Raw genomic sequence first — 26,116 nt, 5'->3', positions numbered from 1 at the left:
ATTTACATAGTTTCTTCTTTCCAAAAGACAAATGTAATTTAGGCAGTTAATAGGATTTTGGCTTTTATTGCTGGGGAATATAGTTTACAAATACGGAAGACTTGCTACAACTATACAGGCCATTGGTGAAGCCACGATTAGAGAGCTGTGAACAGTTTTAAGAAAAGACTGGGAGGCAGTTCAAAAGTCCAGTTCAGTATGCTGATGTCTGGGATAAAGGGATTGTTTATATCACAAACAGTTAAACAGATTAGGTTTTTATTCATTAGCAATTAGAAGAATAAGAGGTAATCTTACTAGCATAATAAACACGATTCTGAGGTGGCTTGATAGGTTTGAAGTTGAGACAATGTTTGCACCAGTGAGGGAATCTCAAACTAGATGGCAATGTTACAGAATAAGGGGACATGACTTAAAACTGAGATGCAAAGCAGCTTTTTCTCCGAAAGGGTCATGAATGCCTGGAATTGTCTACCTCAGAGTTGTGGAGGTTAGATCACAGTTGAAGGCTATGATGAGCTGGCAGTTGAGGTCTGGGGCAGATCAGCCATGACCTTACAGAATGATAGGAGCAAATTTGAGGAGCAAATGATCTATTCATGCTTCGATCCCTTATGCTCTGACAATCTCTGCAACTATAGTTTTTAAGGAACTTTATTTGACTGTGTTCAATATACAGTCACCCTAACGAACTTGCATCATGCCACATTGTTTGAAAGTTCTTCATCTGCATCCCTCTTCAACCTTACTTCCTTCCATGTTTGCCTCCTAGAAAGAAGCTCTCTCCCAATTCACTTTCAAAATCACAATTGTCTAGCCTTGGTGCTTCATTGGCTACATTCTACAGGTATTGTATACGTTCAAATACATCTTTACCAGCACCTTTGAATCCACTACCCCTATTAAAACTATTATCCTCTCATCCTTTCATCTCCACTCAAATCCAAACAATGTTGAATGGATACACTGGAAAACTCGTTAAATCATTTATCATCACACTTGGTGGGCCCACATAAGTAGGACCCAATAATGCTTTTAATGCTCACTAATCCAGCATCATCTTGGAATGCAAAAGATAACTCCAGTTTTTTCCCCCCACTGTATTACAAATAATTTTAATCCATCCCTCAACTCTAAGAAGCAAGAAGAGTTCATGGGCTTCTCTACCACAGAGTTAAATATAGCTGATCAAATGGTTTCTACAAATCTCCTTACCTTTCCCTCATCCGCTGGGGCAACTCCCTCTTCTATTTCTCTCTCAGCCTATAAATGGTTTTCATTAGTTGATGTTGCTAATTCTCTCACCTCAGGTATTATTTCCCTTTCCTTGCAATTGCTATCACTCACTTCCTATTTTAAAAAAACTGACTGATCTGTCCCCATTTGTTACTACTATCTTCAAACCCCAAGTTTCTTTCCCTTCTTGCCTTCCATATCCATGCCCATCTTTTCCCAATCTCCAAATCCAACTTGTTTTCTACTTCTGCCACATCACCATTGCAACTCTCAAGCAAGTCATAAATTACAATCTCTGTGACAATGATACAGGAGATAATGGCCTGGTAGTATTGACACAACTATTAATCTAGACATTCCGATAACATTCTAGTTCAAATCTCACTATAGCAGGTGGCGGAATTTGAATTCAATAAAAATCTGGAATTAAGAGTTTAACCATTGTTGACTGTCAGAAAAACCAATCTAGTTCATCAATGCAAACTTTAGGGACGTTAAGTTATCTTTACCTGGTCTAGCCAGATTTACAGCAATGCAGTTGGCTCATAGTTGCCCTCTGGGCAAATAGGGATGTACAATGAAGGTTGACCTAGTCAGTACAACTCACATCCTGTGAATGAAGGAAAAAGGATAAACCCTGATCATCCTTCTTGACCTATTACTGGATTAGTGGTGCTGGAAGAGCACAGCAGTTCAGGCAGCATCCAATGAGCAGGATGCTGCCTGAACTGCTGTGCTCTTCCAGCACCACTAATCCAGTATTTGGTTTCCAGCATCTGCAGTCATTGTTTTTACGTTCTTGACTTATTGTCAGCCTTTGACACAGTTAAGCGCGCCATCATCCTCAGTGCTTCTCCACTGTCACTCACACAAACATTAAAAATAGGATTGAACAGCCTCATTTCTGATCCACCATTAAATGAGACCATGGCTGATCTTCTACTTCAGACAAGGTGAGATGGCACTGGTCCGGCTCCATTCTTATTTATCCAATCATAGCCAGAGAATTGCCTGCAATAGTTTCCCTTTCTGCTCCCATCACCTCTGGTGTCAACCAAGAATCTGTCTGAGTCCCCTCTTACTTCTGACTACATGTTACCCCTCACTGGCAATAGAAGATACTCTTGTGCACACAGTACTTGTATTAGCTTTCATTTCCTGATTGCTCTATTTGTCTTGAGTATACAAAGGAAATGCAGCTATCATCAGAAAATAATCCAAAACTATCTCAAAACTGCAGTTTAATACGTCACACTTTAATTAAATATACATCACCCTTAAATACATTAAATATCAAGAAATGTGCATTGTTTTTCTCAGCAAAAATACTTTTAAAATGTTGGAGGGGGTCATGCTTTATTCTGTTTTGATGCTGTTGAAAAAACTAAATTCCATACAGTAGGAAAGAATAAATCAGAAATTGACAGCATGTTTAAATAAAAACACACTCTATTTATCATGGATGACCGCTAATCTGACAGCCTCAATCTAACTGAAAATTATAAAGATAGCCATGTGGATGAATTCATAGAGTGCAGTTGGGACAGTTTCCCACAGCAATGTGTCATGGGTATGACCAGGGGTCACTATTTGTATATCACCAAATTCGAAATAAAGAGGCAGATTTAATAAATTATCTTGGAGTAAAAAAACCTATAGAAAACAGTGACCATAACTTGGCAGAATTTAGCATTTCATTTGGGAGGGAAAAACTTGGGTCAGAAACAGTTGTGCTGAACTTAAACCAAGGTATATACAAAGGAATGAAGGGAGAGTTAGGAATGGACTGGGAATGCCATTTTGCTTGAAAGAGGGTTGACGAATTATGGATAACATTTAAGAGAATAGTTGATAGCTCACAACTAAGATCTATCTCAGTGGGAAAGTAGGATTCCAAGAAGGGCTAAGCCAAATATGATTAAGCAGGGAAGTTAATTCAGGATAGCATCAAATTGAAAGCGAAAATATACAAAATGGCAAATATTAGTAGTAAGCCAGATTATTGAGAGTATTTTAATAATCAAAAAGGTGGGAAAAAGTAGCTTTTGGTGGCCGACTTGAAGTAATATCAGGACAGACTGCAAGTGCTTCTTTAAATATATAAAAAGGAATAGACCGAACAAAATGAACATAGGCTCCTTAGAGGATGAGGCTGGGGACATAATGAGGAATCAGGAAATGGCAGAGGAGTTGAATAAATACTTTGTATCAATCATCACAGGATAAAACATTAATAGTAGCTTAACAACTATCACTCGAGATAAAGCACTGAAGAAACTCATGGTGTCAAAGACCAATGGGTCCTCTGGACCTGGTGAAATGCACCTTAGGATATTAAAAAGGAATGACAGAGATTGCAGAAGCACTGTAGTAATCTTCCAGAAATCCTTAGATTCTGGAAAAGTTCCTAAGGATTGGAAAATTGCCAACATAGTTTTGTCCTCTTCCCTGTAATAATTAACTTAACTATTGGCTAGTTTGTTTAACTTCTGTGATTGGATTGTAAAAAAGGGTGTAATAGCAGGGCATTTACAAATACATAATATGACCAAGCAGAGTCAGACTGGCTTCACAAATCATTTCTAACAAATTTATTTCAATTCTTTGACATGGTAACAAGCAAGATATGTAGAGAGGAAGCAGTTGAAGAAATATATTTGGATTTTCAGGTGTTTATTAAAGATACCACATTAGGCTATTAAAAGAGGAATGGCACTGAAGGCATGCATATTTACATGGATAGTAGATGATGAGCTAACTAATAGAAGTAGGGAGTTAGGATAAGGGGGAATTTTCAGGATGGCAACCTGTAACTATTGGGAGTGCCACAAGGGTCATGCTGGTACCACAATTTTTTTTTACTACAAATGTTAATGACTTGGATGAGGAAAGTGAATGACTATAGCCAAGTTTGCAAATGCAATTACGTGGGAAGGCAAGTAGTAAAGACGACAGAGTCTGCGAAGGCATATAGGCAGATCAGGCAAATGGGTAAAAGCCTGGCAGATGGATTATAATGTGGGAAATTGTGACATTATGCATTTTGGTCGAAAAATAGAACAGCTGAATAGGATTTAAATGCAGAAAGGTTACATAAGGCTGCAGCACAGGAAGATTTGGCAGTCATCATGCATATATCACAAAATAGTGAAGGCAAATTGAATATTAGCCTTTATTTCAAAGGGAATAGAGTACAAAATGGGAGGTCTTGCTAAAACTCTACAAGGCATTAGTCAGACTATACTTGGAATACTATGGGTAGATTTGATATCTTCTCTAAGGAAAGATATACTGCCACTGGAGACAGTCCAGGGAAGATTTATTGGATTGATCCCAGGTATGGAGGGACTTTCTTATGAGGAGAGGCTGAGTATTTTGGGCATGTACCGTTTGGAGTTTAGATTAGATTACTTACAGAGTGGAAACAGGCCCTTCGGCCCAACAAGTCCACACCGCCCCGCCTAAGCGCAACCCACCCATACCCCTACATTTACCCCTTACCTAACACTACGGGCAATTTAGATTGGCCAATTCACCTGACCTGCACATCTTTGGAGTGTGGGAGGAAACCGGAGCACCCGGAGGAAACCCACGCAGACACGGGGAGAATGTGCAAACTCCACACAGACAGTCGCCTGAGGTGGGAATTGAACCCAGGTCTCTGGCGCTGTGAGGCAGCAGTGCTAACCACTGTGCCACCGTGCCGCCCCGCATTAGAAAAATGAGAGGCAATAAGTTTCTTAGGGGACCCGATAAGACAGATGTCGAAAGGCTGTTTCTCTTTTGGCAGAGTCTAGGTTCAGAGGGCATTATCTTAGAATAACTGATCACTCATTTAAGACACAAGAAAGAATTTCTTCTGATGGTACAGAACATGTGAAATTCTTTACTGCTGGGGCTGTCGACGTTGGGTCATTAAGTGTAATCAAGGTGGAGATAAACAGTTTTAATCAGTAAGGGAATGAAGAGTTATAGAGGAAAAGGCAGGAACGTAGAGTCTAGGATGAACTTACAAGCATGTATCAGTACTTGGAATTATGATGTTGTGGCTATTACAGAGACTTGGATTTCACAGAGGCAGGAATGGTTGTTGAACGTTTCAGGGTTTAGGTGGTTCAAAAGGAATGGGGGAGGGAGGTAAAAGAGATGGGGGAGTGACATTGCTGATCAGGGATAGTATTACAGCTACAGAAAAAGAGGTCATCTAGGAGGGTTTGTCTTCAGAATAAGTATGGGTGAAAGTCAGAAACAGGAAAGGAGCAGTCACTTTATTGGAAGTTTTCTACAGATCCCCCAATAGCAACAGAGACACAGAGGAGCAGATTGGGAGAGAGATTTTGGAAAGGTTCAGAAATAACAGAGTTGTCGTCATGGGTGATTTAAACTTCCTTAATACTGGTTGGAACCTCCTGAATTCAAATAGTTTGGATGGAGCAGTTTTTGGCAAGTGTGTCCAGGAAGGATTCTTGACTCAATATTTAGATAGGCTGACTAGAGGGGAGGCCATACTGGATTTGATGCTTGGCAAAGAACCAGGCCAGGAATCAGATTGCTTGGTGGGAGAGCATTTCCATGACAGTGATCACAACTGTTTCAGATACTTTTTCCTAGGGCAGAAATGGCTATCAAAAGAGGGCATATTTTTAAGGTGATTGGAGGAATGTTCAGAGGAGATGTCAGAGATTGGATCTTTACACAGAGTGGTGGTTGCATGAAATGCACCATCAGTAGTGGTAGTAAAGTCAGATACATTTAAGCAACTCTTGGATAGGCACATGGATGATATATAAAAAGAAGGGTATGCAGGTTAGTTTGATCTTAAAGTAGGATAAAAGGTCAATACAACATCAAGGGCCATCGGGCCTGTACTGTGCAATACTATTCTATGTTCTATTATCAGATCACTACGATCTCATTGGAATGGCAGAGTAGACTCAATGGGCTGAATAGCCTACTTTTGCTCCTACTTCTTGCACTCATTTACCTTTACTAACTCAGTTATTTTCCATCAAGAGTGGAAGATGGGGGGGATCTAAGATGGCGGCAATCTGAGAAGATCACACTGCAGAGCTTCGCATCGCAGCAGGAGCAAGACGGTCCTTTAACCCACCCAACCCAGGTCATCAGGATTTCTTGGGGCATTGGAAAGATTGTGGAGCTCCAAGAAACATTTAAAAATTGCCTTACCTGTATTTTCAGCTGTCCAGAAATGCCTAAAAAGGGAGGAGGAGCATCTGAGACCGGGCCTGCAGCTCAGCCTGCAGCAGCCTTAGAGCCAATTACTCTCCACGACCTGGTGAACCAGCTCTTGAAATCTCGCGAGATGTTGGGGAAACAGATTGAAGAGAAGCTGGCTCCAGTCTCTCTCATGCTGCAGAAGCATGAGCAGCAGCTGGGAGACCTGGAGAAGAGGACGGATGAGGTGGAGCACAGAGTCACAGTGGTGGAAGCTGATGCCAGTTCATTCAAGGAAGAGATCCAAGCCTGAAGACGCAGGTTTGTAATTTGCGTGACCAAGTGGACGATCTTGAAAACAGGGGCAGGAGAAAAAACATTCGGATCATCGGTCTGCCTGAGGGTAAGGAAGGTGGGCGGCCTGCGGAATTTATTGAAGATTGGCTTCCAAAATTCCTTGACCTGGAGATTGGCATGAGAGGATTGAAGATAGAGAGGGCTCACCAGGTTGCAATACGGAGGTCGGGTCTGGGTCAACGCCCTCATCCTTTCCTGGTGCGGTTCCATTATTACCGGGATAAGGAGAGAGTCATGGAGGCTTCCAGACTCCAGGGGAAGGATCCAAAGGCCCTAATTTACAAGGGGTCTAAGATCATGTTTTTTCAGGACTTTTCAGCAGCAGTGATCCAGAAACAAAAATTGTACGATGGTGTCAAGAGAAGACTGAAGGAGCTTGGAATTCAGTACTCCCCGAGATATCCAGCAGTGCTTCGGATCACCTTAGATGGATCCATGCATCTCTTTGACACATCGGAGAAGGCAAGAGACTTTGTGGACAAACTAACCTAATTTAAACAATTGTAGTATGTATAAATATTGTTGCTTGGGTATGCGTTTATCATTCTGTAAAAGAAATGGAGGAAATCCGGTTGGAGCTTTGTTTTTCCCCTTTTTTTTCTCGATTGATAATAATTTGGTTCAAACTATGTCTGGCAATGGTTAAGATGTACATTTTAAATTTCTAAGTTAGGACATACCAAAGGATGGGTGGGGTATTTATTCCCCCTTTTTTTTTAAAATAAAAGAATGTTTTTTTATTCATATAGATATTCTAAGGGGTGTTTATTCTTTTTAGTTTGTGCTTGCGATGCGGCTCTAGCTGGGAGAAGTGAAGGTGGTTGAGATGGTTAGATCCCTATTTATGGGCAGTTCAGGATGGGTAGCTTCCCCCTCCGGGCAGGGGGTGAGTTCCCCTACTCAGCACCATTGGTGCTTTATATGTTGGTTTGTTTTCTGGTTTTTGTTGTTTTTTTATTTTTAATAATTTTGTATGTTTGTTAAATGTAGTGGTTTTCATTTATGTAGTTTTTATATTTGGTGGACCAAGCAATTTGTGGTTCGAGTTCCTCCTCTCTGGAATTTAAATGTAATTGCAGAAGATTATAGCTAATGATTTGATTAAATGGTGTACCTGGAATATCAAGGGAAGTCACTCACCAATTAAGAGGAAGGTACTCTTGAGTCTTAGAAAGGAGATGGTGGATATTGCTTTGTTACAGGAGACACATTTGGAATACAGGGAGCATCTGAAATTACAGCAGAATGGCTTTAACCGAGTTTATTTTTCATCATTTAATACCAGAAGTAGGGAGTGGCTATTTGGTTAGGAAAAATCTCTCATTTAAATTGTTGGAATGTGTTAGACACATATGGGAGGTTTGTAATTCTTAAAGCCTTGATAAATGGGGAAGAATATGGAATTTTAAATGTTTACTGTCTCCCAGCTCATCCTCTTAAATTCTTGGTAGATGCTTTTTCTAAACTGATAAGTCTCAAGTCTCGGTACATCATTATAGGGGGAGATTTTAACTGCCTCATGGACCCCACAGTAGACAGGTTGCCTAAAGGTCCCTCGATACCCTCTGCACAAACTAAACAGTTACTGGGTTTGTATGGGGAATTAGGATTGGTGGACGTCTGGAGACATCTCCACCCTATAGGTAGGGATTTCACGTTTTTCTCCAATCCGCACAGATGTCACACGAGGATTGATTTTTTTCTGACCCCTGCGGTAACCCTGGATCTGGTGGCATCCTGTACGATTGGTAATATTGCCATCTCTGATCATGCTCCAGTGTACCTCATGGTTAAAATTAAGGATGTTACAGTGGATTCAAGGTACTGGCGAATGGACCCCTTTATTCTCATGGACAGCAAGTTTGTGGAGTATTTCTTTAGGGAATTTCAGGCATTCCTAGACATCAACATAGGCTCGGTTGATAGCTCATCTGTTCTCTAGGAAACTGCCAAAGCTTATGCCAGAGGGTTAGTTATTTCATATTCCACAAGTAGGAAGCGGCAGAAGGGTGAGCAGCAATGTCTCCTTGAAGCACGGTTGAAAGCAGCCGAGAAGACCTATTTTGACAGACCCTTGTTGGTCAAACTACAGAGGATTACGGCACTATGGTCTGCACTAAATTCCGTGCTCATGCAGACGGCAAATAAGGAGCTGGCTTTTGCAAAGCAAAGGTTATACGAGCATGGTGACAAGCCAGGCAAATACTTAGCATACCTTGCCAGAAAGAGAAGTGCCTCACAAATCATTACAGCGATTAGGGAAAGGTCTGGGAACCTAACATGTGATTCTAAAAAGATTAATGTGGCATTCCAGAGATTCTAGTCTAAGTTATATCAGTCTGAGAATTGTGAGGAGGGGCAGGCCAAAATGGAACCCTTTGTTTAGAGATGTGAAGCTCCCAGGTATGACTCCTGAACAACAGTCCTTTCTCAATGCCCCATTATCAGAGCAAGAAGTGCAGGAAGCTGTGAGGCAGCTCCAGAGTGGAAAGGCACCCGGTCCTGATGGACTTCCCGGTGAATTCTATAAGGAATTTACAAGTATACTGTCAGGCCCGATGCTGAATATGTTTAATGATTCATACAGTCATGTTTGTCTCCCACCATCTCTGAGAGAGGTCAATATTTCACTTATCCTTTAAAAAGGGAAGGATCCGGAAGACTGTGCGTCATACAGGCCCATCTCACTCTTAAATGTGGACTTTAAGATCCTCTCTAAGGCTCTTGCGTTAAGGCTGGAGACTGTGTTACCCTCTATTATTAAACAGGATCAGATGGGCTTCATAAAGGGTCGCAGATCCTCCAATAACGTTAGGAGGCTGCTTAACGTAATTCAAGCATGCCAACAACAGTCAATACAGGGATTGGTGATTTCTTTAGATGCAGAGAAGGTATTTGACCGAGTTGAGTGGCCGTACCTTTTCTATACTCTAGACCGGTTTGGTCAGGGCGAAGTTTTCATAAGATGGGTAAAGGTTCTCTACAGTGTGCCTCTCGCTGCGGTCATTACCAACGGGGTACGATCAAGCAATTTTAATATTTCTAGGGGCAGCCGGCAGGGCTGTCCCCTTTCACCATTACTTTTTACGTTGGTGATTGAACCATTGGCAGAGGCCATTCATGGGGATCTCAGTATATCAGCTCCAGAAGTGGGGTCAAATTACATAATATCTCACTGTATGCAGATGATGTTCTAATTTTCTTGACAAATTCGGCAGTTTCAGTGCCTTGCCTGATACAATGCGTTCACACGTTTGGCACTTTTTCAGGGTTTAAGATTAATTTTGCTAAATCAGAGGCTATGCCTATGGGTGGTCTTACGAAAAGGTTTGCTCTTGAGAGTGACTATAGATTCCTATTTAGGTGGTCACAGGGGGGGTTGTGTGAATTCGGGCATATTCATTACTCCAGTTCTGGATTGGCTGTTCAAAGCCAACTTTGTGGGTGGCACGGTGGCACAGTGGTTAGCACTGCTGCCTCACAGTGCCAGAGACCCGGGTTCAATTCCCGCCTCAGGCGACTGACTGTGTGGAGTTTGCACGTTCTCCCCGTGTCTGCGTGGGTTTCCTCCGGGTGCTCCGGTTTCCTCCCACAGTCCAAAGATGTGCAGGTAAGGTGAATTGGCCATGCTAAATTGCCCGTAGTGTCTGGTAAGGGGTAAACGTAGGGGTATGGGTGGGTTGCGCTTCGGCGGGTCGGTATGGACTTGTTGGGCCGAAGGGCCTGTTTCCACACTGTAATGTAATCTAATCTAATCTACTCAATTATTTGAAAAAATTAAACAAGATCTACAAAGATGGGAGGCACTTCCAGTCTCATGGTTGGGTCGGATAGCGTTTATTAAGATGAATATTCTCCCTCGTTTGCTATACCCTATACGAATGCTCCCCTGATTTTCAATTAACAAACACTTAGGAGACTGAACAGTTGGTTCAGCTCCTTTATCTGGCACCGTAAACGGCCCCTCATTAAATTAGCCAAACTGCAGCTGCCTCACAGACCGGGGGGAGTAGACCTTCCGGACAGTAAAAATTACCAATTAAGCTCGCTTTTGACCTATGTAAGTGATTGGGTTTGTGGGGACCCTCTTTCAATATGGCTAGATATCGAAGTCTCCTCGGCAAGGTGCCCCCTTACCAGTTTGCTGTTTTTGGACAAGGTGAGGACAGTTAGGGAATATTTCCATAACCCAATAGTCATCAATACTGTTAAAGCATGGAGGGCAATTCGGCAGAGGGAAGGTAATACTGGCAAAACATCTCTGTTTACACCTTTAGTGGGTATGCAGAGTTTTTAACCAGGTATGATAGATTCAGAATTTAAACATTGGGCAGCTTGGGGTATATCTTGCATGGGTGATTTATTTGAGGGAGGGAGATGTAATGATGTCCTTCGATCAGTTATACGGAAGTACGAGTTACCTAATAGAGGCCTCTTTCGTTTTTTTCAAGTTAGGGATTTTATTCAAAAAATGACCACACTTTTGACTGATCCCTACAAATCTGACATAGAAAAGAGGGATACTAAGGGCTAAGAGTACACTCCCTGTCAGTACTTTATATCATCAATTGGGGGGTGCCACCTCAGATGAGTCTGATTGACTCTGCAAGATGTGAGAAAGAGAGCTGGGTGTTAAAGTTTCTTCAGAGGCATGGGAGGATATTTGGGAGAATGCAAGGAAGATATCAATTTGCAGTTGGACCCATACTTTACAGTTGAAGATTCTCCACAGGGTCCACTTAGCCCCAGACTGTGTCAAAATTTAAACCAGGGGTATCTTCAGCATGCCCCAAGTGCAAGGTCTGTATGGGTACTCCTACCCATTGTCTTTGGTCTTGCGACAGGCTTTAAACATATTGGAGCCGTTGTCTGGTTCAGGGGTGCAATGGAGAGGATTTTAGGTGTAGGGGTGGAGAAGGACCCTATTTCGCTCCTTTTGGGCCTACCCATTGTATTTCCTGCAGACTCGCATAAGGCAAAACTTTTCAATATTCTTACATTCTGTGCAAGGAAGAATATCTTGCTAGGTTGGATATCAGAAAAAACCCCCAGGCCTGTTGGGTTGGCGGAAGATTGTTATGGAGCATATTCCCCTGGATTTTCTCACAAATATAGTACACCACAAAACTGAGAATTTTTACAAGACATGGCAACCCTTTTTGAATACCTGGACACAGATTTATCTGCCACACTAACAAGGGCTTTTATATAGCCGTAACGATTGTGTTTCATGAGTCCAATATCCAGGGAGGAGGAACTGTGAATGTATGAGTGTTTTGTTTGGCTGGGCTGAGTTATTACTATTTATTTGTTTGTTATTAGGTATTTATTTAGTTAGTTAAATAGCTAATTTAGTTTTTTTTTAATTTTATACTTCTCTATATATGTTTATACATTCGTATAGGAGGGTGGGTTGGGGAATTTTTTTTATATTTGGGTTTAGTTTTGTAGTATTTTTGTACTGTTTCAAATTGCATTGTTTTGTATTTGTTGTAATATTTAAAAATCTATTTTTTCTTAATAAAAATATATTATATATAAAAAAAAGTGGAAGATGAAAGAAGGCACACAAACAACAAGCTCTGACATGGAATAAGTCTTCTGCGTTGTCAAACAAGACAACTCCAAACGTTTAGGCACAGATACTAACTACCTGTGTTTGTTAAATGTAGTGCAATATGCTAAGCTGAAAGCATTGCTTTTGTTCAAAATATGATAATTTTTTGAATATCAACGACATTATAAATATTACTTTGGATGCTAATTTTGAGTTTACAGATTTCAAATTCATACTTTATTTCATTGTTTTGTCTCTACCTTGTCCCTCAGTCACCTATTATTTACAGGCAGATTCTCCTGATGCACCCTATGCCTTAGTAAGTGAGAGATGAATATTGCAAACAAATGAGAGAGTGATTGTTAGATTCTTGGTAACTAAGGGATTCAATCGAGGGATAAAGGACAGGAAAATGAATCAGAGTTTGAAGATCAGTCAAAATCTTAATGAAAGTCAAGATGAACTGTTGCTCCTATTTTACGTTTTGAGATGAGATTAGATTACTTACACAGTGTGGAAACAGGCCCTTTGGCCCAACAAATCCACACCAACCCTCCGAAGAGCAACCCACCCAGACCCATTCCCCTACATTTACCCCTTCACCTAACACTACGGGCAATTTAGCATGGCCAATTCATATATGAGAACAATACAGAAAGGCTGAGGATGTATAGCAGATAATAAGTACAAAACAAAAGGGCACAGGAAAAACAAAACATCAAATAGACTACTTGAAATCACTAGAACAAAAAGTTATTCAATTGATGTAGTAGTGATAGGTGAGAAACAAAGAATGTAACAAAAATCAGACACAAGCAGCAGCAAATAAATTCAGGAGAAATAAGAGATTTTTTATTATTAATAATGTCACAAACAGAAATTGTATACTTTGGGAAACACAAATCTTGCAGTTATCGATTTAAAAAGCTTCAAGTTGCTTCAGAACACTACAGAACTGATGCCTAAAACTGACCAGTTTATTCCAAATTGCAAGCTTTCCTTGTCAAGCAACAATTAAAGCCTTATTGATCCAAATGTTAACAAAGCAATTAGTTATCAGGAACCCAAATCTTAGCAGAATTTTATATATTTTATGTACTACATCAATTCTTATTTTATGGAAATAAGAATTCACATGATCTCCCATGCAATATCCCTACTCTAAAAGTCACCTGTCTGAAGAATTTCTGATTTTTGCCTCAAACTTCATTCACAATAACAAGTCACAGCCAGAAAGAGAAGCTCTCAACAAATTGCATCTTTAATGATGTTAATGCAGAAAAAAAGAAATAAACTTCTAATTAATTTCAAGGGACTATTCCCAACAATAAAACCATGATATCCTTTAACAAAGGGAGTGCGCAAAAAACGAACAAGTTATCAAATTAAGTTTAGCAAGTATAAAGAGAGAACATAATCAGCAAAGGTTTTCCAACACAGATTAGAATCAAGGTTGACACCACATGATCTTTAAGCCATGTTTATATCTCAGTTGCAACTTCCATTGAAAATTAGTCTTTATTTCTGTTTAAGGGGAGATCAATTTAATTTAATCAATTGATGTCGAACCTCTAACTCACCTTTCTCAGTGGATTTTCAAATTGGGAACCACAAGCTCTGCACGTGTGTCCCAATCCAGCTGGAGATGATTGAGAGTTGTAGCCTGCATTAGTGTATGCTTGCCTTCTCGGATTATGTTCAGGTTCATCCATGGTCTGGTTGTCCACACAGAACCAGTTGCAGCATGAGGCCCACATTGCAGAGCCGTCTGTGAAAACACAACAGTTCATTTACAACTAGCAGAAATGACTATTGCATGGCAATATTTGCAATTTTAATATATTCAACTTCACACAAGTTATAACTTCCTCTTCATTCATTTATTCTAACTAACTGGGTATCCCTTACAAGGGCAGCATTTGTTACCCATCCCGATTGCTCCTGGGAAGATGATGGTGAGCCGCCTTCTTGAACATTATAGATATTTTTATTAGAAATTTAACATTTTTACAACTTTACAAAAATAAACAAAACTCTCAAGTACCAACATTGATATACAATTAAATCTTAAATAAATAATAACCAAAATTTAACAAAAGAAAAATACACAGAGAAAGAAAACAAACAAAACTCAACTACTAATCTAACCTACAACTAACCAGAGTGTATATTTAAGTCTCTTACATTATTCAAATAAGAGAAAGAAAAAAAAACCAACAGATAACACAGAAATTGGGTAGTGAGATACATGCTCGGAACGTGTTAACATCAAAGTAACAAAACCCGTATTCGTGCGGGATTCCTCTCCCAAGGGGCCCCGGACCAGCCAGATTCGTAATCTCAATCTTGTTAGGATAGCCGAAATATCTGTATTCATATAATTCAAGAAGGACTGCCATATTTTATGAAATAATTGTCTTTCGGTGCACCATATTTGTAAGGAAGTCAAGGGGGATACATTCCATAATTAATCTGTGCCAATCTGAAAGTCCAGGGGGGCCCTCAGCCACCCAGTTTACCAAAATATTTTTCCTTGCACAGAAAGAGAGAATAGAAAATAGTCTCTTCCCGTGCATATCCAGGGAGGGTAAGTTCGAAAAGCCCAAAAGGAGAGATACGGGTCCACTTTAATTTCTGCTCCTAAAAGTTCTGTCAGGGTACTTGCTACTTTTGTCCAGTATCTACGGATCTTATGACAGGTCCATAGGCAATGAAACAGAGTGCCCACCTCTATTTTACATTTGGGACACATTGGAGATGCTCCTGCCTTAAATTTTGCCAATTGATCCGGTGCTATATGGGCCCTATGAAGTATCTTCAGCTGGATAGCCTGAGTTCTGTTACAGATGGAGATTCTTCTGGCTTTTTCCCAAATGTCATTCCACATTTCTATAGAGATTTCTAGTCCCAAATCCTGCCCCCATGTTTTAAGCAGATTGTCCATATCTCCCAATACTTCATATAGTAAATGATAAATAGTTCTGATGGAAGATACCCACATTGGTCATAGTATTCTACATTCTCTATCCGATTTAAAAAGACTATCTAATAGTGTAGTCTTCTTCTGTATATAATCTCGAATTTGGAAGTATCGAAGAGGTCTCCATTCGGTAATCCGAATTTCTGACGCAGCTGTTCAAAAGACATCAGGACCCCATCTTGAAATAGGTCCCCTAGACATGAGGTACCCCTGGATCTCCAGAGTTTAAAAGTGGCATCTGTAAACCCCGGTTGGAATCCCCATGCTCCCACTATCAGCGCATAAGGGGATGTTTTAGGTGAGTTGCCCTCATTTTGCCGCATTATATTCCAAGCTTTAATTGTGTTTAGTATTATAGGGTTTTTACAGTGATCCATAATGATTTTCCGCTTGTCTGAAAATAAAAGGTTAATAAGTGGACATTTTACTTAAGCCTCGATGTCCAGCCAGATTGATTGCGGATCAGACAAGACCCAATCAGCTATGTAACTTAATAGGGAACTTAACTGATGTTTCCTAAAATCTGGGAAGTCCAATCCTCCCCTTGCCTGTGGAAGCTGTAGCTTCTTCAGCTTAATGAGGGGCTGTCTATGATTCCAGATAAAGGAACCCAACCAGCCATATAATTTACGTAGTGCCAGCCTCGGGAGCATCACCAGAAGCATTCTCATGGGGTATAGGAGACAGGGCAGGACACTCATTTTAATTAGTGCTATTCTACCCAGCCAGGAAATTGGAATGTCTCCCCATTGCTGGAGGTCCTGCCTTATCCTTTCCAGTAAATGCACAAAGTTAGCCTTGTATAACTGACCAAATACTGGGGTAATAAAAATGCCGAAACATAAGAAACCCTCCAGGGACCACCGAAAGGGAAAGTGCGATCTGCCCACTAAGTGGGGTATCATAGCAAGGCCACCCATTGGCATAGCCTCCGATTTTAAGAAATTAATTTTATAGCCTGAGAATGCGCTAAATGTATTAATAACTTGGATTAAACGAGGTATGGACATCAGAGGATTACTGAGGAATAGAAGAACATCATCTGCATAAAGGGTAATTTTATGTTTACCTGTACCAATCCTCGGGGCCGTTATATTAGGATCAGCCCGTATAGCTTCTGCTAGTTGTTCAATTATTAGCGTAAATAACAATGGCGAGAGAGGACATCCCTGACGGCAGCCCCTACCCACACTGAAGCTATCCGAACCTAATCCATTGGTAACCACAACTGCTTTGGGATCACTATACAATGTTGAGACCCATTTGGTAAACACCTTTCCAATGCCAAACCTTTCCAATGTGTAAAACAAATATGACCATTCAACCCTACTGAATGCCTCTCCCGCGTCTAATGAGACTACTACTCCTGGTATCTTTCCCTGATGGCAGGCTTGAATCATATTCAAAACCCTTCTAATATTATTGGATGATCTACAGCCCTTAATAAACCCCGTCTGATCCTCCTTTATGATATGTGGCAGTACCCTTTCTAGTCTCAATGCTAACGTTTTAGAAAGGATTTTAAAATCTACATTTAGCAAGGATATTGGTCTGTATGAAGCACAATCTTCTGGGTCCTTTTCTTTTTTAAGGATAAGAGAGATATTTGCCTCTTTCAGCACAGGCGGGAGACAGCCCTGACTGTATGCGTAGTTATACATGTCCATAAGTGGACCAGCCAATATTCCTGTAAATTCTTTATAGAATTCAGCTTGAAAACCATCTGGGCCAGGTGCCTTACCGCTCTGAAGTTGCCTGATTGCGTCAAGTATTTCTTAGACTGTTAGGGGAACATTCTGGACCGATACCTGTTCCGGAGTTAGGTCCGGAAAGGTCAAATTTTTAAAAAATGATTGCATCCTCCTAGTCCTGTCATCACAATCCTGCGATTTATATAAATCAGAATAAAATTTTCTAAAGATTGCATTAATCCTTTTATGATCATGAGTCAAAATACCCGTACTTTCCTTGATAAACGTGATAGTTTGAGGGGCCTTTTTTTTTCTTTGCAAGAAATGCTAAGTATCTACCCGGTTTGTCGCCAAATTCATATAACCTTTGTTTTGCAAATAATATTTCCTTCTTAGCCGTTTGGGTAAGTGTAGTGTTTAGAGCTGTCCTAAGGGCCGTAATCCTTTGTAATTTGATAATAGAAGGTCTATCAGCGTATGCTGCTTCAGCTGCTTTTAAGCGAGCTTCGAGCAGACGCGGTTGTTCTCCCTATAATTTTTTCTGGGTCACTGAGTAGGAGATGATCAAACCTCGCGTGTAAGCTTTGATGGTCTCCCACATCATTGATGGGTTGCTAGCCATACCTAAATTAATTTCTAAAAAAGTTTTAAATTCTTGAGAGAAGTACTTAACAAATTTACTATCTTTCATCAGGAAGGGGTCCATACGCCAATGCCAAGGGGATGTCCCGTTGTTCCTCGCCTTGATTTCCATATATACAGCAGCGTGGTCGGAAATTGCTATACGACCTATTTTACAGGATGATATGGAATTTAAAGAAATCGAGGGGGCAAAAAACATATCAATTCTGGTATAACATTTATGTGGATTGGAGTAAAAAGAAAAATCCCTGCCCTGTGGATGAAGACATCTCCATACATCTACTAATCCTAATTCTTTGTTCAGATCCACCAATTGTTTAGATCTGGGAGATACTCCTGCAGTACTCTTGGGAATCCTATATTTCCAGATCCATAATACAATTAAAGTCTCCTCCTATAATTGTATGACGGGCACGAAGAGCCATCAATTTTGAGAAGGCTTCCATTATAAATTTAAAGGGGTGTGTCGGGGGGCAGTACAAATTTAAAATCCCATATTCCTCTCCATTTATAAGGGCTTTAATCAGAATATATCGTCCAGATTCGTCTTTTATCTGATTTAGGATTCTGAAAGGGAAATTCTTCCAAATAAGAATAACAACTCCCCTACTTTTTGAGCTAAAAGAAGAAAAAAAGGCCTGATCAAATCCACCCTGTCGTAATTTCAAGTGTTCTTTATCAAACAGGTGTGTCTCCTGTAGGAGAGCTATATCAACTCTTTCTTTCTTGAGATTTGATAATATTTTCTTCCTTTTGACTGGTGAATTACTCCCCTTGACATTCCAGGTGCACCACTTAACCGACTGATCAACCATAATCGTCCGGGCAAATCCAAGACCCCTCGGGATGGGAAACCCTATCCAGAATATCCCGAGCATACAGCATATAAAATTCACAAAAATAAAGGCTCTCTAATACACTCACAACAGTATAATAAAAAACTATATCTAAATAAAAAAAATATAAAACGTATTTAAATGGAGATTTTGCCCCTTGTTCCTGGGGATGTCACTTCCTTTCCAAAGGTCCATCGTATCCTCTCCTGACCAGTGCCCCACCCTTGACCCAGGCACTCCTCAATTGGATGCGGGGAATTCAAATATACTACAAAGCTAGAGTTAACAGTGAGCAGCCTACCCCCACCGCACCCCACCCCCTCCCCCCCACCCACCCACCCACACCGACACCTGGATATATTTGGTAATGTTAATACCATGTATAAACATATCTAACTATAAAATTACAACCTCAACAGATAATAATTAAATATAATAATACAAAGTAACAAGGGAAAACAACCCCACTCCTAGAGACAGAGGTAGAGTAGAATAAGGTAACCACCTCCCCCCACCAACATTAACTAGACCCTCCGGCTTATAAATAGAGAATAATTAAAAAAAACAAGGGGGGGGGGGGGGGGGGGAGAGAAAATCGGTAAATAGAGAATAGATAAATAAATCCCTCTTCCCACCCCCAAGATAATATTAAACAGTAAGGTACAAAAAAAGAAAGGGGTGGGGGATATAAACTGGAGTGGGGGAAGGCAAACCAACATCCATTATCTCTTACAATTTATCTAAGAGAGTCCAAAAATTCCTTAGCCTTTTCCGGCGATCCGAAGTTATACACTGATCCTTCATGGTTAAAGCGTAGCGTTGCTGGTTGTGTAAGGAGCACTGAATATTTAAGTCCCCAAAACACTTCTTCGCCTCATCGAATGCCTTCCTCTTTCGGACCAGAGCTGGGGAAAAGTCCTGGAATAACAGGATCTTGGATCCTTTATAGATCATGGCTTGGGAATCTTTTCCAAGATTTCTAGAGGCTTCTAGGAGTATCTGCCTCTCCTTATAGCTCTGCAGCCGGAACAGGACCGGGCGGGGGCGCTGGTTCAAGCTGGGCCCACGTATTACAACCCAGTAGGCCCATTCCACCCTTACCTGGCCTGATCCAGCCTCCAGATTTAACAGCTGTGGAAGCCACTGTTCGAGAAACGCTGTAAGCTGGCCTTCCTCTTCCCGTTCGGGAAGGCCCAGCAAACGAATATTTTTTCGACGACCTCGATTATCGAGGTCATCAATATAATTCTCTAAGCCCTGACTCGCTGTTCGAGAGTCCGGACCCGATCCACGGCCAATTGCGCTGTAGTTTCGGAGGTCGCAGCCTTTAGCTCCGCCCCTCCGACTCAGCACTCGATTTCCTTAACGTCTCAGTCGTGCTTTAGCAGCGCGGCTGAGAGCGAGTCCCATCGACTTTGGGATTCTTTAATAAGAGCGTCGATCTTCGCATCGAGTTTAGAGAGGATTTCCACGAGGCTCGCCACCGTAGGTAAGTCCCCCGGGGCGGCTGCGGACGCCTCAGCTGCAGCTGGGGAGGGTGGGGGAGGGGTTCCTGCCTGCTGAGAGCTGCGGGCTCCCTTCCCTTTAGTCATTTTTACTGCAGATTAGATTGTTTAAATTTAATACTAAGCAACTAATTAAATTAAACAGCTATTTTAAATGATTTGGTGAGTGTGGTGGGGGAGGAGCACTGTAGACTCAGACTTGCTGGGTCGCCGCCATCTTGGATCCCCTTCTTGAACATTATAACCTGTACCATGAAGGTACTCCCAAATTATTAGCACTTTGACCCAGCAACAAAGAAGGAATAGCTGATACACTTCCAAGTAAAGATGTGCTCAGTTTGAAGTGGAAAATGGAGTTGGCAGAATTCCCACATGCCTTCTACCCTCCTTCTAGGTAATCAAGTTCCATGGCTTAGGAAGTGCTGTCAAAGAAACCTTGGCAAGTGGATGCACTGCATCTTGAAAATGGTACACAATATAGCCGCTAGTGAAAGGAGGGAACATAGAACATGGTGATTGGCTATCGATCGGGCAAATTATTTTAGATGGTATTGGACTACTTGAGTATTGCTGGGGCTCAAATCATCCAGGTTAAGAACCAAGTACTCTAATATTCCTCTGACTTGTGCCATGTAAACAATGTGCTGACTTAGGTGATCAGGAGGTGAATTACTTATCTCAGGATTCCAAGCCTCAGACTAGCACTTGTTGCCAAATGATTTACGTAGCTGACAATGTTGACATTTAGAATGCTGATGGTGAGGTTTAATTATCATATCGTCCGAGAACGTCACAGGGACGTGATTTGATGACTTCTTGTTGGAAATGGTCACTGCCTGTCACATATGTTGCACAAGTTATGTGCTACTTATCAAATAAGTTTGAATGTCGTCTAGGTCTTCCTACACATGGGTATGGACTGCTCCCATTATTGTGAATACAACTGATTATTGGATAAGTAACAAATATGAGCTGAAAATGTGTTGCTGGAAAAGCGCAGGAGGTCAGGCAGCAGCCAAGGAGCAGGAGAATCAACGTTTTGGGCATAAGCCCTTCTTCAGGAATGAGGAGGGTGTGCCAAGCAGGCTAAGATAGAAGGTAGGGAGGAGGGACTTGGGGGAGGGGCGCTGGGAATGCGACAGGCACACTCTCCTCATTCCTGAAGAAGGACTCATGCCCGAAACGTCGATTCTCCTGCTCCTTGGATGCTGCCTGACCTGCTGCGCTTTTCCAGCAATGCATTTTCAGCTCTGATCTCCAGCATCTGCAGTCCTCACTTTTTCCCTAAGTAACAAATATTCTCACTTCTAACGTGATAGGGGAAAGGTCATTGCTAAAGCAACAGTTTAGACCAAGGATAACATCCTGAGGAACTCCTGCAAAAACAGACCCAGATGAGATGATTTACCTCGAGCAGCAAATGCTTTTGTGCTAGTCAGAGTCCAACCAGTGGAGCATTTCCCTTTTGATTCCCAATGGCCTCAATTTTACTGGGGCTCTTTATGCCATACTGTCTTGATGTCAAGGTCAATCACTGTCAAATCACCTTTGGAGTTTAGTTCTTTTGTCAATATTTAGTCAAGGCTATAATGAGTTCTGGAGCAGATTGGTGCCAGTGAAACCTAAATTGTACATCAGTGGTCATACCACAGTATGAAATGTGGAAAGGCAAGATGTGTCTCCAAAAGGGCTGTGCAGTGATCACTACCAATATTATTACAGCCGGATGCAGGTTAGTGAAGATCAGGTCAAATAAGTCTTTATCTCAAGTGGGTTCTCTCACCATTGCTATGAACAGTTTAACTGTACTTCAGGACTTCATGAACTTGATTAGTAGTGAGTGTTAGATGTTAATGATGGGGTCAACTTTACAGAGTTGACTGGGCTTGGTGGGCCTTTGTTGTGTTAGTGTCAGATACCCAATTCAATACCAGATGGGTGGTTTTATCGTTTTTATATATTTTTGAACAGGTTTAATACATGTATTGTAAATAGCTTTTACAATTGAAAGTCGAGTATTAATCAGAATGAAGTCAAACTGAATAGTCTGTAATCTTCACCCCCTAAAAAGCACTTAGTTTCAGAAATCAATAGCACAAAACATTGAAGGAACACAGGAACACTAGTGTTCTCCAAACACTAGTCCAGAATGCTTTCAGAACATGCTATTGCATAATATGAAAATGTTAAGGAATTAAGATTACTCAGGACAGTGAATTCCAATAGACTTTCCTCTAAAATAATTTGGCATAAATCCTTGCCCAACATCAAAACTGAATTCTCAGAAAAGAGAGAAATAATAATTATGACTAATGTGATCACGAGTTACGCAGGCTTCCTTCAATCTACTGCACAGATCCTTCTGGGACACAATGAGTCACTTATTTTAAATTCAAGTCAATATCAGTTTGCCTTCTTTTCTGCCTGCCAACTTGATCTAAATCCTAAGTCGGCAATAATTGTTAAATTTAAGCCACCAGCCTATTACCTAGACCCTTATTAAAATATGTTCTAGAAGCATACATAAACTATAGCAGTGGAGTTTCTCCTGCCTAAAACTATAATCGCAAAAACTTCAGCTAGATTAGTTCTTCACAAATCAATTTCAGTTCTCTTCAATGAAATTTCTGTAAGTGCAGGTCACTTTGACCTTGATTATATATTCTAATATCTCTGAAGAGATGCTAGACTAATCAATCTAAGAGCTAAGCAGAATTTTTAAAACAATGGGGTTAGGTCAGCAGTTTTCCAAACAGAAAGCACAATTTTGGGTGGGATGCTCATCGGTGGTTCAGTGCAGACGAGAAAGAAAGGCAAGACAAAATAAAAGATACAATTTTTCTAAAGGGGGTTCAGGAACAGCAAGATCTGAGATGCGTGTTCACAAATAATTAAAGGCTGTCAGGGCAGGTTGAGAAAGTAGTTATTAACGCATGCCAAATCTGGGATTCATGAAAATGAATTGAGCATAAAAGCAGCTTGTGTAGATGCAGCATATAATAAGTAAGGCAAATGAAATCCTGCCATTTATTGCAAAAGGACTGGATTATAAAAGTAGTGTTGTTAAAATTATAAAAGGTGGTGAGATCTGGAGTACTGTGTCTAGTTTTGGTCTCCTTACTTGAGAAAGGATGTGGTAAATACTGGAGACAGTTCAGAGGAAGTTTACCAGATAAATTCCAGGGACGAAAGGCTTGTCATACAAGGAATGATTGACTACCATGGGCTTGTACTTACTGGAGTTAGGAAGAATGAAAGGAGATCTGATAAAAAGCTAAAGAGGATCGATAAGGTGGAAGTTGAACAGATGCTCCTCCTTGTGGGACAGTCTAGAGCAAGATCCCAAATATAGTGAGAGGAGGTAGGCTCAAAACTGAGATGAGGAGATACTACTTCTCTCAAAGGATTGCAAATCTGTGGAACTCACTGTCCCAGAGTGCAGTGGAGGCAGCAACATTCAACAGGTTCAAGAAATAGGAATGCTTCTGATGAAGAAAGAGACAAATGACTATGGGGAGAAGGCAGGAAAGTGGAGTTAAGATCAGGATAAGAGCAGCCATAATCATGTTAAAAGGCAAAGTGAGCTCAAAAAACTAAATTGCCTACTCCCACTCCTAGCACCTATGGTCCTATGCTCGTGTCCAAAACATTGATAAGTCCCAAGTGGAATGTGATGTCCAGAATAAGACACCACGCTTTTGGAAGGATAGATGTAAAGGTGTTAAAGACAATGCAGAGAAAATTCATGAGAGCAATATCATGGATAAGGAAATCCAATTATGTGGATAGATTGAAAAAGATGGAGCTCTTTTCCTCAAAGAGAACAGGAAATTTGACGGAGATATTCAACATCATGAGCACTCTGCACAGGCAAGACAGAAAGAAACTGTTCCTGTTAATGGAAGGAGAGAGAACCTGACAACATGGATTTAAAGTGACTAGCAAAATAAGCAAGGGAAACACGAGGAACACCTTTATTAAAAACACTGCAGAAAACGTTGATGATCTCAAATTCTTTGTCAGAATGTGGTGGAGGTAAATTCAATTGAGGCCTTCAAGACATTTGGATAATTATCTTCTTTTTGCCCATTCACAAGTGTGGGCACTGGCTAAACCAATATTTATTACCATACCAAATTTTCCTCAAGAAAATGTGGTGAGCGGTCATCTGGAACTACTGCAGAGCACATGTTGCAAGTACACCAAGAATTCAGTTGCGGAATAAGTTCTAGGATTTGGTCTAAGCAACAGTGAAAGGATGGCAGCACAATAGATGGTACGTGGCTTGTAGACAAACTTGCAAGTGGAAGTGTTCCCTCTCTGTTGTCCCTATCCTTCTAAGTGATAAAAGTCACAGATTTGGAAAGTGCTATATAAAAAAACCTTGGGGCCATCTGTTGCAGTGCATCTCATAGATGATACAAACTGCTATGACTGTGGATTAGTAGAGGAGACAGTGAATATTGAAGGTGGTGCATAGGGTCCCAATTTAATGGGCTGCTTGCTCCTGGATGTTGTCAAACTGGAGTATTTTTGGAGCTATACTCAGCCTGTAAGTGGAAATATTTCATCATACTCCTCACTTGTGCCTTTTAAGTGCTGATCAAGTTTGAACAGTTAGGAAGTGATGTATACTGCAAAATTCCCAGCTTCTGATGTGCTCTTCAAACCACAGTGTACATACCTGGTTTAGTTCAATTTCTGATAGAAGGTAAGCTTTGGATGTTGACAGTGGGTAATTCACCTATCAGAATGTCATTCACTGTTAAGGGGTAATGATTGGATTCTCCCTTGCTAGAGATGGTCATTACCTCGCACTTGCTTAACAAGAATGCTACATGCCACTTATCAGCTCCAGCCAGAATAGGAAAAGGAATAGGCCATTCAGCATGTTGAGCCTGCCCCGTCATTGAACACTTCAATGTCTTTTACACACCCTATCCCCATAACCTTGTACACCACTGGTAATAAGAAAGCTATTAACTTGTCCTTAAATGTACTCAAAGATTAACCCTTCACAACCTCGGCGGTAGAGAATTCCAAAAGTTCACAACTAAGTAAAAAACAAATTCTCCTTACCCAAGTTGTACTGTCCTCATTTTTAAAATTGTGCCCCCAGTTCTGGATTCATCCACCAGAGGGAACATCATATCTTCATCTACCTGGTCTTCCCTCTTAAGTATTTACTAAGTTTCAATGAGATCACTTCTCATGCTTTAAAACGCTAGAGAATACAGGCCCAGTTTTCCCAATCTTTGTTCATAGGATAATTCTGCGATCCAGGAAGGAATCTCAATAAACCTTTGCTGCACTTCCTCTATGACAATATTATCTTTTCTGAGATAAGGAAAGCAAAGCTGCTCTACACAATACTATACTCCACAAGCTCCTATACAGTTGAAGCTAGACTTCACTATTCTTGTATTTCAATTTTCTTGCAATAAAAGCTAACGTTCCATTAGACTTTCAATTAACTTGCTGTATCTGCATGTTCGCTTTCACTGACTTATTGACAAAGACACCGGAGGTTCTCTTGCACAACTTGGACTTTCCAATTTCCTACCATTTAAAATTAAATCTCTACTGCTTTTTTACCAAAATGGATAATCTCCAGTTTTTCCATAAATTTAATCTGCCATGCTTTACCCATTCACTGAGCCTGTCCAAATCTTCTTTCCTCCCAAACCACATTTTACCTTTGTATCATATGCAAATTTGGAAATATTACATTTAGATTCCACATCTAAGTCATTGACATTTATTGGTGAACAGCTGGGACACCAGCTACTGATTTTATGTTACCCCACTAATCACAGTCTGCCAACACGAAAATGACCCATTTACTCATATTACCTGCCTGTTAGCCACCATAATTCCATCGCAGTACACTATCTCTTTCAGGAATCTTTATCTTGAAGATTTCTAAAGAGCCTAGCCTTTTGGTAATTTAAGTGTACTATATCCACTGACTCTCTTTTATCAAGTTAATCAGATCTTTATTTAACTCCAACAAGTTGGTCGAACACCATTTCTCATTTGCATATTCCTACTGACTATGTCCAACAACTTATCAAGGTGTCTATTTATCCAATCCTTTATGGTGGATTCTAGCATTCTCCCCCCTACTAATGTACGGC

The 26,116-nt window shown here is 40.7% G+C and overlaps 1 protein-coding gene across 2 annotated transcripts in view; it reads right to left on the bottom strand.

Annotated features, from left to right (window-relative positions):
* Positions 1 to 26,116, bottom strand: part of LOC140491323 (E3 ubiquitin-protein ligase rififylin-like) — a 101,645-nt gene that overhangs the window by 32,864 nt on the left and 42,665 nt on the right. For both annotated transcript variants that reach the window (XM_072589337.1, XM_072589336.1), the window contains one exon: positions 13,906 to 14,093. In XM_072589337.1, the coding sequence (XP_072445438.1) occupies positions 13,906 to 14,082 (177 nt within the window). In that variant the 5' untranslated portion in view covers positions 14,083 to 14,093. The remainder of the gene's footprint in view (positions 1 to 13,905; positions 14,094 to 26,116) is intronic.

The sequence above is a fragment of the Chiloscyllium punctatum genome, chromosome 19 (genome assembly GCF_047496795.1).
Source record: "Chiloscyllium punctatum isolate Juve2018m chromosome 19, sChiPun1.3, whole genome shotgun sequence".
In the NCBI taxonomy this organism is placed as follows: domain Eukaryota; kingdom Metazoa; phylum Chordata; class Chondrichthyes; order Orectolobiformes; family Hemiscylliidae; genus Chiloscyllium; species Chiloscyllium punctatum.
The sequence above is the reverse complement of the archived record's forward strand: the minus strand, read 5'-3'. Positions and strand labels throughout refer to the sequence as shown.